The 15,099-nt window shown below is 43.0% G+C and overlaps 1 protein-coding gene and 1 long non-coding RNA gene across 9 annotated transcripts in view; both read left to right on the top strand.

The window, feature by feature from the left end:
• Positions 1-1,951, top strand: part of INTS6L (integrator complex subunit 6 like) — a 51,725-nt gene extending 49,774 nt beyond the window's left edge. For 7 of the 8 annotated variants that reach the window (XM_019919051.3, XM_033849310.2, XM_033849313.2 and 4 more), the window contains 2 exons: positions 153-246; positions 971-1,951. In XM_019919051.3, the coding sequence (XP_019774610.2) occupies positions 153-246; positions 971-1,073 (197 nt within the window). In that variant the 3' untranslated portion in view covers positions 1,074-1,951. The remainder of the gene's footprint in view (positions 1-152; positions 247-970) is intronic. The other variant, XM_033849311.2, reaches the window with a different exon arrangement.
• Positions 1,952-3,281: 1,330 nt separating this feature from the next.
• On the top strand, positions 3,282-7,997 carry LOC141277665 (uncharacterized). The gene is made up of 2 exons (XR_012329423.1): positions 3,282-5,534; positions 5,907-7,997. It is a non-coding gene; the product is annotated as an uncharacterized lncRNA (long non-coding RNA).
• Positions 7,998-15,099: the final 7,102 nt, after the last annotated feature.

The following is a 15,099-nucleotide window of genomic DNA, read 5'->3' as shown; positions in this document are numbered from 1 at the left end:
GCAGATATGTGCGGATATCTTGATCTGAGTGTTTCAAATACAAACTATACCTAACTTTCCACACACAAGGAATGATTACTGATGATGTGTAAAGACTGAATTTTATTTTTCATCCATATTTTTAAAAATACTAATTTTTTTAATATCTTCAGAGTATGAAAGAATTTTCATTTTGCTTGAAGGAGTGCAAGGACCTCTTGCAGTGAGGAAACAATTTATTGAATTTACCATCAAGGAAGCTGCAAGGTGGGTGTAAAGAGGAACTCTTCATTGTGTTTTTTGAAGCAGGAGGGCTGCCCAATGCAAGACAGGCGGAGGGATTGGTGCTGCCTTGCTTTTCTTTTTTTTTTTTAATTAATTAATTAATTTAATTTTGGCTGCGTTGGGTCTTCATTGCTGTGCACGGGCTTTCTCAAGTTGCGGCGAGTGGGGGCTACTCTTTGTTGCAGTGCATGGGCTTCTCGTTGCGGTGGCTTCTCTCATTGCGGAGCACGGGCTCTAGGCGTGTGGGCTTCCGTAGTTGTGGCACGCGGGCTCACTAGTTGTGGCACGCGGGCTTAGTTGCTCCGCGGCATGGGGGATCTTCCCGGACCAGGGCTCAAACCCGTTTTCCCCTGCATTGGCAGATGGATTCTTAACCACAGGGCCAACAGGGAAGTCCTGCCTGGCTTTCCTAAGCCCTGGCCCTCAGTCATAACTACGGCTGTCTGCAGAGGCGTTTAGATCAATACTACCTGAGGCCAATTCAATCATCCAGGTCTGTGGAGCCTTTTGCACTCCTCACAGTCTGAGGTGGGCTTGGGCTCTCAGCTGGTAATCTCGATATTAGCTAAGCCCTATCTTTACACGGACATACATTTTCTATTTCCCATGTGAATGGCCAGTCCCACGTTGTATCCCACACGGTGCCTCACGCATCATAAATGCTTTAAGGACCTTTTGGATAATAAAATTTCTTTTTCGTTTTTAGGTTCAAAAGACGAGTCTTAATTCAGTACCTTGAGAAGCTACTAGAAAAAATAGAATCCCATCACCTTCTCAACAACGTTAATCACATCAACAGCAGATCATGATGTTAACGCAATGACCAAGGAGGAAAAAAGAATAAGTGTTCTGTGCTGTAGGATAGAATGGGATATTGTTGATTATCCTATGATGTTTTAGTCAAGGGAACTGCCTTCCAGAGGCTAAGAAAAAGCAGTGGAGCTTTTTGTTTTCAGTTTATCTGGCAGGAAAAGCTGGCTTTTGCCCTATGAGTTTTCTTTGAAAGTATTAATTGGTTATTTTGTTGTTACTTTTCCCAATTGAGGAAGGTGATGTTATTAATCCAGCAGGCTAAAATCAGTAAACCCTGTCGCCCCTACCACATGTGATAAGGGTTCACTCTTGAACTTGGCCGTCCTGGGCATTTCCAGAGTGACTAGGGGCTACGTGCAGGTGGGGCACTACTTGGTGCTCTTACTATGTCCTTTAGAAAGAATAGGTGTTCAGAGGCCAACTGGTAATCTTGTGTGTGCTGAACAAAGTTTTCAACCATTCCTAGTTGTGCCTTAAAACCATGCAAGATTCAGGACAGTTTGGATCAAAGAGTAAGAAAGCTGCTATTTGGGTAAGTTATTTCTCCATGGGAGAGGCAGGGGAAGTCACCAAACAATCTACCTCCAACTCTGTTCTATTTTGTCTAGAGACATTACAAAGTGCACCTGAGGCTGCCTCAACCCCTGACATTTGTTCTCGCATGTGACGACAGAAAGTCTTCAGGGGGACTTGTGCATTCTGTGCTTCAGAAGCACTAAAAGACAAAATAATGCATATATTTCCTTTAATGTTTATACAAAGGTTTATATGGAGCAGTATTGTTATCTTTCTATTAATTTGCAAAAATTTAAGTGTACAAAGAGATTTTGACTTGCATATATAAAATAAATCATTTTATTGATTTTTCACAAGGTCCCTGATGCTAGAGAAATTTCTAGTTTTCTGTTTCTTCTGATTTGTTATTCCTTTCAGAAAAAAAAAGTGCACACTGTTGTTGTTTTTATTAATAGATTTATTTTATTTCTTTACTTCTTTATTTTTTGGCTGCGTTGGGTCCTCCGTTGCTGCACTCGGGCTTTCTGTAGTTGCCGCGAACAGGGCCTACCCTTCATTGCGGTGCGCGGGCTTTCATTGCAGCGCCTTCTCTTGTTGTGGAGCACGGGCTGTAGGCGCGCGGGCTTCAGTAGTTGTGGCTCAGGGGCTCTAGAGCGCAGGCTCAGTAGTAGTGGCACACGGGCTTAGTTGCTCTATGGCATGTGGGATCTTCCTGGGCCAGGGCTCGAACCCGTGTCCCCTGCCTTGGCAGGCGGATTCCCAACCACTGCACCACCAGGGAAGCCGCCACACTGTTAAATTAAGATGTTAGCAGAAGGATGTAAACTTCAAAACGTCACTCACGGAACTTAGTGATATTGGTGAACGTGGTGTAGGGCACTCTGGGTAGGGTCCTCCAGGAACACTGGAAACACCGGGAAAACAATGATCGGAATCAAGTTTATTGGAACTCTGGAAGATCATCAGAGGTTTACAGCAACCAAGCGAATGTTAAGTCTGAAGAAGAGCCATGAAATGTGACAGGAGAATTTGCTGGCATTTTAAGTTATTCTTGCCCCAGCCCTTGCCTAGTAGAGCAGCTGTCTTGACGATGTCAGCGTGTATTCCAAGTGAGGGTTCCTGGCTCAGGTGGGAGGAGAGTAAGACCTTACTCCCAAGGAATTGTGTTTGTCTAGAAGGCTCCCTGAAGGACTGACGCAAGGGGATTTTTTGCTTTTCTGTTGTCTTAACTCTAAGCTCTTTTAGAGTGGAGAAGCAGCTATGTGAAGGACGTTCCTCAGAAACATTGAAAGGCAAGTGAATAAGCTGCCGATGCTTATGGCAAACAACAGACATGCCAAAATTCTGGAAAGAAAAACTGAGGAGTGAGATACTTTGGAAAAGTAAGGCTTTGAAATGCTCCCATGTATATCTGGGTATCTAGAAAACCATGTGCATGCCCAGGGCAGGACTCAGTCAGAAAAGACCGGAGAAGACAGTAAGATTTCACCTCTGGCTAATCTTTAGGGTCAGCACAATAAATGACTAGAACAACTAGTTAGAACATCAGTAAGGAGGGACTTCCCTGGTGGCGCAGTGGTTAAGAATCCGCCTGCCAATGCAGGGGACATGGGTCTGAGCCCTGGTCCGGGAAGATCCCACATGCCGTGGATCAACTAAGCCCGTGTGCCACAACTACTGAACCTGTGCTCTAGAGCCCACAAGCCACAACTACTGAGCCTGCGGCCACAACTACTGAAGCCCATGTGCCTAGAGCCCGTGCTCCGCAACAAGAGAAGCCACCACAAGAGACGCCCGCTCACCGCAATGAAGAGTAGCCCCCGCTCACCACAAGTAGAGAAAGCCCACGCGCAGCAACGAACACCCAACGCAGCCAAAAATAAATAAATACATAAAATTATATTTAATAAAAAAGGAGCTCAGTAAGGAAATAGAGGCCTTGAACAGCACTATAAACCAATTAGGTCTAATAGACACCTATATAACACCCCACACCACAAGAGCAAAGTACATATTCTTCTCAGGTACTCATGGAGTATTCTCCAGGGTTGACCATATATTAAGCCACAAAACAAGTCTCAATAAATTTTATAACATTGAAATCATACAACAAATCTTCTTTGCCATAATGGAGTCAAACCAGAAATCAGAAACAGAAGTTGGAACCTCACCTCATACCATATACCAAAATTAATTAAAATGAATCAGTACCTACCTATAAGAGTTAAAAACACAAAATTCTAAGAAGGAAACTTTGGAGTAATAGTTTTTGACCTTGGATTTGGCAATGGTTTCTTAAATAAGACACCAAACACACAAGCAACAAAAGAAAGATATAGATAATTTGACTTCATTAAAATTCAAAGCTCTTGTGCGTCAAAGGACTCAATCAAGAGAGTGTGACAGGGCAGCCCATAGGATAGGGGGAAATATTTGCAAAGCATATATCTGATAAGGGTCTAGTGTCCATTATATAAATAGAATTCTTTCAACTCAACAACATAATCTAAGGAAGAAATAGGCAAAGAACTTGAAAAGACATTTCTCCAAAGAACATATACACATGGCCAACAAGCCCATGAAAAGATGCTCAGCACCATTAGTCATTAGGGAAATGCAAATCAAAAGCACAATGAGATACCATTTCACACCTACTAGGATGGTAATAATCAAAAAGAGAAAGAGCAAGTGCGGAGGATGCAGAGAAACTGGAATGGAGCACTGATACATGGTACAGCATGGATGAACATTGAAAGCAGTATGCTAAGTGAAAGAAGCCAGAGGAATCAGAGCACATATTGTATGATTCCATTTATATGAAGTATCAAGAACCGGCAAATCCATAGAGATTGAAAGTAGATAACTGGTTGTGAGGGGCTGGGGAAGGGGGAAATGGGAATGACTGCTGATGGCGTTTCCTTTTAGGATCGTAGAACAGTTTTAGAACCAGATAGTTCTGTGATGGCTGCACAACGTTGTGTGAAGGTACTTTATGCCATTGAGTTGTACATTTTAAAATGGTAAATTTTACGGAATTCCCTGGCAGTCCAGTATTTAGGATTCCGCGCTTCCACTGCCAGGGGCCTGGGTTCGATCCCTGGTCGGGGAACTAAGATCCCACAAGCCACGTGGCGTGGCCAAAAAAATAAAAGGGTGAATTTTATGTACAATTTACAGCAACAAAATGCTCCAGAGCAGCCCAGCTGCCATCTGACACCACTTGATGCCATATGGAGCCATGCTCAAATTCCGGACATACAAAATTATAAGATGTAATAGTGGCTTGTTTTGGTTTTTTTTTTTAAATCACTGACTTCTGGTTTCTGGTTCCTCATGTAAAGAGCTTGGAAGCCACCACTCTGTCCAAACAAGTAGAAGACTGAACAGACTGGATCTGTAAGAGTGGGAGGACATCGGGCAAACCTCCAATATTGGTGAGACGGACAGACAAATAATAGGGAGTCATGGCTTACTGGAGCAGAGATTCATGACTGAAAACCACTGTGAGAACCAGTGCCGGGGTAGGAAAACCTGAACTATAACTGACAAATTGCTAGGTGCTCAGTGTGGACAGTCTGAGAATTAAAAACTCCAACTTTTGGTTGTCAAGATGTCAGTTCTTCCCAACTTGATCTATAGATTCACTGCAATCCCAATCCAGATCCCAGCAAGTCCTCTTGTGGATATAGATAAACTGATTCTAACGTTTATATGGTGAAGCAAACAGTATTGAAGGAAAAGAACAAAGTTGGAGGACTGATGCTACCTGAGTTCAAGACTTACTGTAAAGCTACAGTGAAACCTAAATGTCCATTGACAGAGGAATGGATAAAGAAGATGTAGTACATATATACAATGGAATACTACTCAGCCGTAAAATGAATGAAATAATGCCATTTGCAGCAACATGGATGGACCTAGATATTGTCACACTGAGTGAAGTAAGTCAGGCAGAGAAAGACAAATATCATATGATGTTGTTTATATGTGGAATCTAAAGTAAGGTACAAATGAACCTATTTACAAAACAGAAATAGAGTCACAGACGCAGAAAACAAACTTATTGTTACCAGGGGAAAAGGGGGGAAGGGATAAATTGGGAGATTGGGACTGACATACACATACGACTATATATAAAATAGGTAAGTAATAAGGACCTACTGTGTAGCACAGGGAACTCTACTCAATACTCTGTAATGACGTATATGGGAATAGAATCTAAAAAAGAGTGGATATATGCATATGTATAACTGATTCATTTTGCTGTATAGCAGAAACTAACACAACATTGTAAATCAACTATACTCCAATAGAAATTAATTTAAAACTAAAGCTACAGAGGTGCGCGAGGAGAGGGGATTCAGAGCACCGTCTAAATGAGCTCCAGAGACGGGCGTGAGCCATGGCTATCAGCGCGGACCCCAGAGACGGGCATGAGACGCTAAGGCTGCTGCTGCCGCCACCAGGAAGCCTGTGTGCGAGCACAGGTCACTATCCACACCTCCCTTCCGGGAGCCTGTGCAGCCCGCCACTGCCAGGGTCCCTGGACCCAGGAACAACTCACCCGGGAGAACGCACGGCGCGCCTCAGGCTGGTGCAACGTCACGCCGGCCTCTGCCGCTGCAGGCTCGCCCCGCACTCCGTGCCCCTCCCTCCCCCCGGCCTGAGTGAGCCAGAGCCCCCGAATCAGCGGCTCCTTTAACCCCTTCCTGTCTGAGCGAACAACAGATGCCCGCCGGCGACCTACACGCAGAGGCGGGGCCAAATCCAAAGCTGAGCCCTGGGAGCTGTGAGAACAAAGAAGAGAAAGGGAAATCTCTCCCAGCAGCCTCAGAAGCAGCAGATTAAATCTTCACAATCAACTTGATGGACCCTGCATCTGTGGAATACCTGAATAGACAACCAATCATCCCAAATTGACGAGGTGGGCTTTGAAAGCAAGATTTATGATTTTTTCCCCTTTTCCTCTTTTTGTGAGTATGTGTATGCTTCTGTGTGAGATTTTGTCTGTATAGCTTTGCTTCCACCATTTGTCCCAGGGTTCTGTCCGTTTTGTTTGTTTGTTTGTTTTTAGTATAGTTTTTAGTGCTTGTTATCATTGGTGGACTTGTTTTTTGGTTTGCTTGCTCTCGTCTTTCTTTTTTTAAATTTTATTACACTTTTATTTTAAATAATATTTTTTATTTTAATAACTTTTATTTTATTTTTTCTTCCTTTCTTTTTTTTCCTCCCTTTTCTTCTGAGCTGTGTGGCTGACAGGGTCTTGTTCCTCTGGCCAGGTGTCAGGCCTGTGCCTCTGAGGTGGGAGAGCGAGTTCAGGACACTGGTCCACCAGAGACCTCCCGGCTCCACGTAATATCAAACACCATAAGATGCGGTCCTGCCCACCAGAAAGACAGGATCCAGCCTCATCCAGCAGAACACAGGCACCAGTCCCCTCCACCAGGAAGCCTACACAACCCACTGAATCAACCTTAGCCACTGGGGACAGACACCAAAAACAACGGGAACTACGAACCTGCAGCCTGCAAAAAGGAGACGCCAAACACAGTAAGATAAGCAAAATGAGAAGACAGAGAAACACACAGCAGATGAAGGAGCAAGGTAAAAACCCACCAGACCTAACAAATGAAGAGGAAATAGGCAGTCTCCCTGAAAAAAAATTCAGAGTAATGATAGTAAACATGATCCAAAATCTTGGAAATAGAATGGAGAAAATAGAAGAAACGTTTAACAAGGACCTTGAAGAACTAAAGAGCAAACAAACAATGATGAACAACACAATAAATGAAATTAAAAATTCTGTAGAAGGAATCAACAGCAGAGTAACTGAGGCAGAACAGATAAGTGACCTGGAAGATAAAATAGTGGAAATAACTACCAGAGAGCAGAATAAAGGAAAAAGAATGAAAAGAATTGAGGACAGTCTCAGAGACCTCTGGGACAACATTAAATGCACCAAGATTTTTTTTTATAAATTTATTATTTATTTGTTTATTTTTGTCTGTGTTGGGTCTTCGTTGCTGCACGTGAGCTTTCTCTAGTTGCTGCGAGCGGGGGCTACTCTTTGTTGCGGTGCGTGGGCTTCTCATTGCGGTGGCTTCTCTTGCTGTGGAGCACAGACTCTAGGTGCGCGGGCTTCAGTAGTTGTGGCACGTGGGCTCAGTAGTTGTGGCTTGCAGGCTCTAGAGAGCAGGCTCAGTAGTTGTGGTGCACAGGCTTAGTTGCTCTGAGGCATGTGGGATCTTCCCGGACCAGGGCTTGAACCCGTGTCCTCTGCATTGGCAGGCGGATTCTTAACTGCTGTGCCACCAGGGAAGACCCTAAATGCACCAACATTTGAATTATAGGGGTCCCAGAAGAAGAAGAGAAAAAAAAAGGGACTGAGAAAATATTTGAAGAGATTATAGTTGAAAACTTCCCTAATATGGGAAAGGAAATAGTCAATCAAGTCCAGGAAATGTAGAGAGTCCCATATGGGATAAATTCAAGGAGAAACACACCAAGACACATATTAATCAAACTATCAAAAATTAAACACAAAGAAAACATATTAAAAGCAGCAAGGGAAAAACTGCAAATAACACACAAGGGAATCCCCATAAGGTTAACAGCTGATCTTTCAGCAGAAACTCTGCAAGCCAGAAGGGCGTGGCAGGACATATTTAAAGTGATGAAGGAGAAAAACCTACAACCAAGATTACTCTACCCAGCAAGGATCTTGTTCAGATTCGACAGAGAAATTAAAACCTTTACAGACAAGCAAAAGCTAAGAGAATTCAGCACCACCAAACCAGCTTTACAACAAATGCTAAAGGAACTTCTCTAGGCAGGAAACACAAGAGAAGGAAAAGACCATACTTAATCTCTAAATAGAGGCAATAACAAAATCATGATTCTGTCTAACCTGATGCATCTCTCCCACAACCAAGAAAACACTAACCTTTCTCTGAAAGAAGGCACCTAGAGGGGTGGGATAGGGAGGATGGGCGAGAGGGAGACGCGAGAGGGAAGAGATATGGGAACATATGTATATGTATAACTGATTCACTTTGTTATAAAGCAGAAACTAATACACCATTGTAAAGCAATTATACTCCGATAAAGATGTTAAAAAAAATGTGTCTTGGCATATTTCTCCTTGGATTCACACCCCAGTTTAATATCCTGTATCTTAAACACTGAAAAATAAAATTAACTAATAATACATCTTGTGTTAGAAGATAAGGAGATGAGAGGCTGTCAAAGTCAAAATTATTTGGTTAATATATATGTGAATCAATTCATACAAAAACAAAGAAGTAATACAATCATTACAGTCCTTGTTTACGCATATGGTTATGTGGTTACTTCTACTATCCATCCCACATTTTTTTACCCTCACAAGCCCTTTCCCTGGTGATTGTCGTTTTCGTGATGGGGTGACCCAGCGTTTCACTCCGGAGATTCATGGCCATTAGGAGTCCTGAATGAATTAGGATGGTGTAGTTTCCGTTGACTTTAATCAGTGGGCGTGAGAGCACTGACAGGTCTCCTACAGGAGCTGTTACAGTGTTGAATAGAAGGGGTGATGGCTGGCATCCTTGTCTTGTTTTTTATCTTACATGGAATACTTCCACTTTTTCATATAGGAATAACGTATGCTATAGATTTCTGGTGTGTAACCTTCTTAACATACTTGCAAATTTTTCTTTATGAATAGTTGTTGCATTTCATCCCATGTGTTGTCCGCATTCATTGGGATATTGTATTACTTTCCTCTTTTAATCTGTCAATAAAATACGATGGTTCTATTGCCGGTAAGCTCCAAATTCACCTTTTTGTCCTGCTTCCATGAAAATGTTCTGGGTCCTTTCCATTTTTTTCTTGTGGCAGTTGTTACTGAAGTTTACCACTAGAGGGAGCCAGAGACAGTGAAAAGCTAGAGTTTTGCTTCCTGGTCCTGGATTGCTGGCACAGCTGGCTTCCGCTGGACACCAGGCTTCTCCAGCTCCAGCCTCTGCACCTCACGTGGCTTCTCCAGGGCCCGGCTGGTGCAGGGCAGTGTGGCCAGCACCACTCCATAGCCAGCAGCTTCCTTTAGACCTCCCTGGGGCAGTAATATATCAGAGTGTTTCTGGTGAGACACTTCCCCATGTACAACATTGCCAGTCACCTCAGGAAGATTTCCAGCAAATTCCAGAGGGCAGATTTCCAGAAAGTTCCACTGGTGTGGCTCCACTACAACTTTATTGACATTCTGTGAGTTTCTGCCAGGCTCCTCCAGCCAGGTGAGAATTTCAACACTAGGAGAGGCGATCATTTTCCTTGGGTGGAAAAGTATCTCCTGTGTGGGTTAGTTGAGTACTTTATTTCAGCCCTGTAGTGAGGTGCTGTCTCCAGGGCACTCCTAGCTCAGCCATGTTTCGGGAGGGACTTTTCCTTGGGTGACCTATCTCAGCCTTGGGACAAGGGATTTTGCCTTGGGTGCTTCATCTCTAATTTCAGAGGGTGGCACCGCAAAAATTCTCTGCCACACATTGAGTCACAGCTGGGCCTCTCCAGCAAGATCTAGACTTCCACCCTTGAGGGGGTGGTTCCTTGTATCCTCACTCTAAGCATGGTGAGGACTTTTGCTGGTCTTTCATCTCAGCCTGAGGGTGGTTACTCTTCCTGGGAGAGGGCTCTTACATGAATGCTCTATCCCAACCCCAGGGGTGGATGGTTGGTTCCTCGTGGGCTCTGTCTCAATCTCTGTGGGGTGGGGCTATTTCTGAGGTGCTCTATCTCAGTCCTAGAAGGGAACTTTCCATAAGTGCTCTCTCTCTCTCAGTCCTGAGGGATGACATTTCTTGGGGGCTCGATCTCGCCCTTGGGGAGGGATACTTTTCCTTGGATGCTTTGTATTAGCACTGTAGAGGACTCGGTTATGTTGAGGATGCTTTCCTTGGTTGCTCTATCTCTGTCCTGGGGTGGGGGATGACTATGCTTTCTCTAGGTGCTGTATCTCAACCCTGCGGGGGACACTTCCTTGGGTGTTCATCAGGGTGAAGTTGGGGGGTGCTTTCCTTGGATGCTGGACCTCAGCCTGGGTTGGGAACTCTTCATTGGGTGCTCTATCACATGTTTGGGAGGGCAGATTTCCAGCAGGTTCTGCCACTGTGGTACCACAATGCCTTCCCTGTCATTCAGTGATCCACTTCCAGACTTTTCCAACAAGGTCTGAGTTTCAGCTTGGGGAGGGTGCAGTGGGATTCTCATGGGCGCTATATCTCAGCCCGGGAGGAGTACTCTTTCTTGGTGGCTCTATATCATGTTCTAGAGCATGAAGTTCCAGCAAATTCCACTGGTGTGACACTACAACATCTTCTCTGCCACTATGCGAGCCACAGCTGGGCTTCTCCAACATGGTCTGGATTTCTGGCCATGGAGTGGAGGGGAGTGACTCTTTCTCTAGTGGGGGGTGCTCTTCTCTGGGTGCTCTGTTGTCCATCTGGGGTGGGAGGACATTTCCTTGGACGCTGCAGGCTGTGGCTTCTTCACTGAGTGCTCTCTCAGCTCGGGTGGGGACAATTTTCTTTGGATGTTCTACCTCAACCTGAGGCTCTTCTTTGGGAACTCTCTCAGCTGTGGGAAGGGTCAAATCAGTGGCTGCTTTATTTTAGTCTTTGTTGCCCGGCATCAGCTCTTCAGTTGGGGGGGTGGGGGTGGGGAGTATCCTTGGGTGTACATTTCAGCTGTGGAGGGATATCTAACTCGGATATTCTGTCAGTCTGGGATAATGGCTCATCATTAGCGTGCTTTGTATTACTTTTGGGGTGGGAGCTCTTTCTGTGGTTCTTTCTCCGTCCTGGCAGACAACTCTTCCTTGGGGACTCTATCTCAGCCCTGTTAGGTATAGGCTTTTCCTTGGATTCTCTATCTCAAACCCTAGGTGTCTTGTCCTTGGTATTCTCTTTCAGCATTGCTGGGATTTTCCTTAACTCTAAGGAATAGGACTTTTTCTTGAGTGCTCTATCCCCTGGGGAGGATTCTGCTTTGTGTCCTCTAACTCTATCCTCTACAGAGGATCTTACTTGGTGCTCTGTCTCAACTTGGAGGGGATAGGGTGGTGGAGAATTGTACTTACGGTACTCTCTCTTTCCCAGGAGGGGTTTGAAGTCTTCTTCAGGGGCTCTAAGTCATCCATGAAGAGGACTCTTCTTTGGGTCTCTATCTTAGCTCTGTAGGAAAGACTCTTCCTTGGGAGCTCTATCACAGCTCTCCCTGGTGCAGGGGCAGTGTGGAGGGACTTTGCCTTCGGTGCTCTATCTCAGCCTGGGCAGAATTCTTCCTTGGGTGCTTCGTCTCAGCTCTGAGCAGGAGAGTCTTCTTTGTGGTATCTAACTCAATCTTTGGGGTGTCCTGCCTTGAGTGCCTTAACTCAGCCAAGGTTGGGGGGGACTGGCTTTCCCTTGAATGTTCTGTCTCAGCAATGGCTGGGGGATGGGGGTTAGGAGATGGATTTCCTTGGGTGCTATAACAAATTATCATAGACTGGGTGGTTTATCAACAACAGAAATTTATTTTGTACGGTCTGAAAGCTGGAAGTTTGAGATCAGGGTGCCAGCATGGACAGGTTCTGGTGAGAGCTCTCTCCCAGGTGTGACTTCTCCTTTTTTTTTTTTCCTTTACCTCACACCCACATCCATCTGATCCATCAGCAAGTCCTATTAGCTTAAATCCAATGAGATGACCATGTGGTTTTTTTCCTTCAATTTGTTAATATGGTGTATCACATTGATTGATTTGCGTATATTGAAGAATCCTTGCATTCCTGGAATAAACCCCACTTGATCATGGTGTATGATCCGTTTAATGTGCTGTTGGATTCTGTTTGCTAGTATTTTGTTGAGGATTTTTGCATCTATGTTCATCAGTGATATTGGCCTATAGTTTTCTTTCTTTGTGACATCCTTGTCTGGTTTTGGTATCAGGGTGATGGTGGCCTCGTAGAATGAGTTTGGGAGTGTTCCTCCCTCTGCTATATTTTGGAAGAGTTTGAGAAGGATAGGTGTTAGCTCTTCTCTAAATGTTTGATAGAATTCGCCTGTGAAGCCATCTGGTCCTGGGCTTTTGTTTGTTGGAAGATTTTTAATTACAGTTTCAATTTCAGTGCTTGTGATTGGTCTGTTCATATTTTCCGTTTCTTCCTGGTTCAGTCTCGGCAGGTTGTGTATTTTTAAGAATTTGTCCATTTCTTCCAGGTTGTCCATTTTATTGGCATAGAGTTGCTTGTAGTAATCTCTCATGATCTTTTGTATTTCTGCAGTGTCAGTTGTTACTTCTTTTTCATTTCTAATTCTATTGATTTCACTCTTCTCCCTTTTTTTCTTGATGAGTCTGGCTAATGGTTTATCAATTTTGTTTATCTTCTCAAAGAACCAGCTTTTAGTTTTATTGATCTTTGCTATCATTTCCTTCATTTCTTTTTCATTTATTTCTGATCTGATTTTTATGATTTCTTTCCTTCTGCTAACTTTGGGCTTTTTTTGTTCTTCTTCCTCTAATTGCTTTAGGTGCAAGGTTAGGTTGTTTATTCGAGATGTTTCCTGTTTCTTAAGGTAGGCTTGTATTGCTATAAACTTCCCTCTTAGAACTGCTTTTGCTGCATCCCATAGGTTTTGAGTCGTCGTGTGTCCATTGTCATTTTTTCTAGATATTTTTTAATTTCCTCTTTGATTTCTTCAGTGATCACTTCGTTATTCAGTAGTGTATTGTTTAGCCTCCAAGTGTTTGTATTTTTTGCAGGTGTTTTCCTGTAATTTATATCTAGTCTTATAGCGTTGTGGTCGGAAAAGATACTTGATACAACTTCGATTTTCTTAAATTTACCAAGGCTTGATTTGTGACCCAAGATATGATCTATCCTGGAGAATGTTCCATGAGCACTAGAGAAAAATGTGTATTCTGTTGTTTTTGGATGGAATGTCCTATGAATATCAGTTAAGTCCATCTTGTTTAATGTATCATTTAAAGCTTGGGTTTCCTTATTTATTTTCATTTTGGATGATCTGTCCATTGGTGAAAGTGGGGTGTTAAAGTCCCCTACTATGAATGTGTTACTGTCGATTTCCCCTTTTATGGCTGTTAGTATTTGCCTTATGTACTGAGGGGCTCCTATGTTGGGTGCATAAATATTTACAATTGTTATATCTTCTTCTTGGATCGATCCCTTGATCATTATGTAGTGTCCTTCTTTGTCTCTTCTAATAGTCTTTATTTTAAAGTCTATTTTGTCTGATATGAGAATTGCTACTCCAGCTTTCTTTTGGTTTCTATTTGCATGAAATATCTTTTTCCATCCCCTTACTTTCAGTCTGTATGTGTCTCTAGGTCTGAAGTGGGTCTCTTGTAGACAGAAAATATATGGATCCTGTTTTTGTATCCATTCAGCCAATCTGTGTCTTTTGGTGGGAGCATTTAGTCCATTTACATTTAAGGTAATTATCGATATGTATGTTCCTAGTCCCATTTTCTTAATTGTTTTGGGTTCGTTATTGTAGGTCTTTTCCTTCTCTTGTGTTTCTTGCCTAGAGAAGTTCCTTTAGCAGTTGTTGTAGAGCTGGTTTGGTGGTGCTGAACTCTCTCAGCTTTTGCTTATCTGTAAAGGTTTTAATTTCTCCATCAAGTCTGAATGAGATCCTTGCTGGGTAGAGTAATCTTGGTTGCAGGTTTTTCTCCTTCATCACTTTCAATATGTCCTGACACTCCCTTCTGGCTTGCAGAGTTTCTGCTGAACGATCAGCTGTTAACCTTATGGGGATTCCCTTGTGTGTTATTTGCTGTTTTTCCCTTGCTGCGTTTAATATGTTTTCTTTGTATTTAAGTTTTGACAGTTTGATTAATATGTGTCTTGGCATATTTCTCCTTGGATTTATCCTGTATGGGACTCTCTGTGCTTCCTGGACTTGATTAACTATTTCCTTTCCCATATTAGGGAAGTTTTCAACTATAATCTCTTCAAATACTTTCTCAGTCCCTTTCTTTTTCTCTTCTTCTTCTGGAACCCCTATAATTTCAATGTTGGTGCGTTTCATGTTGTCCCAGAGGTCTCTGTGACTGTCCTCAGTTCTTTTCATTCTTTTTCCTTTATTCTGCTCTGCAGTAGTTATTTCCACTCTTTTATCTTCCAGGTCACTTATCCGTTCTTCTGCCTCAGTTATTCTGCTATTGATCCCATCTAGAGTGTTTTTCATTTCATTTATTGTGTTGTTCATCATTGTTTGTTTCATCTTTAGTTCTTCTAGGTCCTTGTTAAATGTTTCTTGCATTTTGTCTATTCTATTTCCAAGATTTTGGATCATCTTTACTATCATTATTCTGAATTCTTTTTCAGCTAGACTGCCTATTTCTTCTTCATTTGTTAGGTCTGGTGTGTTTTTATCTTGCTCCTTCATCTGCTGTGTGTTTTTCTGTCTTCTCATTTTGCTTAAGTTACTGTGTTTGGTGTCTCCTTTTTTGCAGGCTGCAGGTTCGTAGTTCCTG

Source organism: Tursiops truncatus, chromosome X, assembly GCF_011762595.2.
Source record: "Tursiops truncatus isolate mTurTru1 chromosome X, mTurTru1.mat.Y, whole genome shotgun sequence".
Lineage (NCBI taxonomy): Eukaryota > Metazoa > Chordata > Mammalia > Artiodactyla > Delphinidae > Tursiops > Tursiops truncatus.
This window is presented reverse-complemented; position numbering and strand designations above follow the sequence as displayed.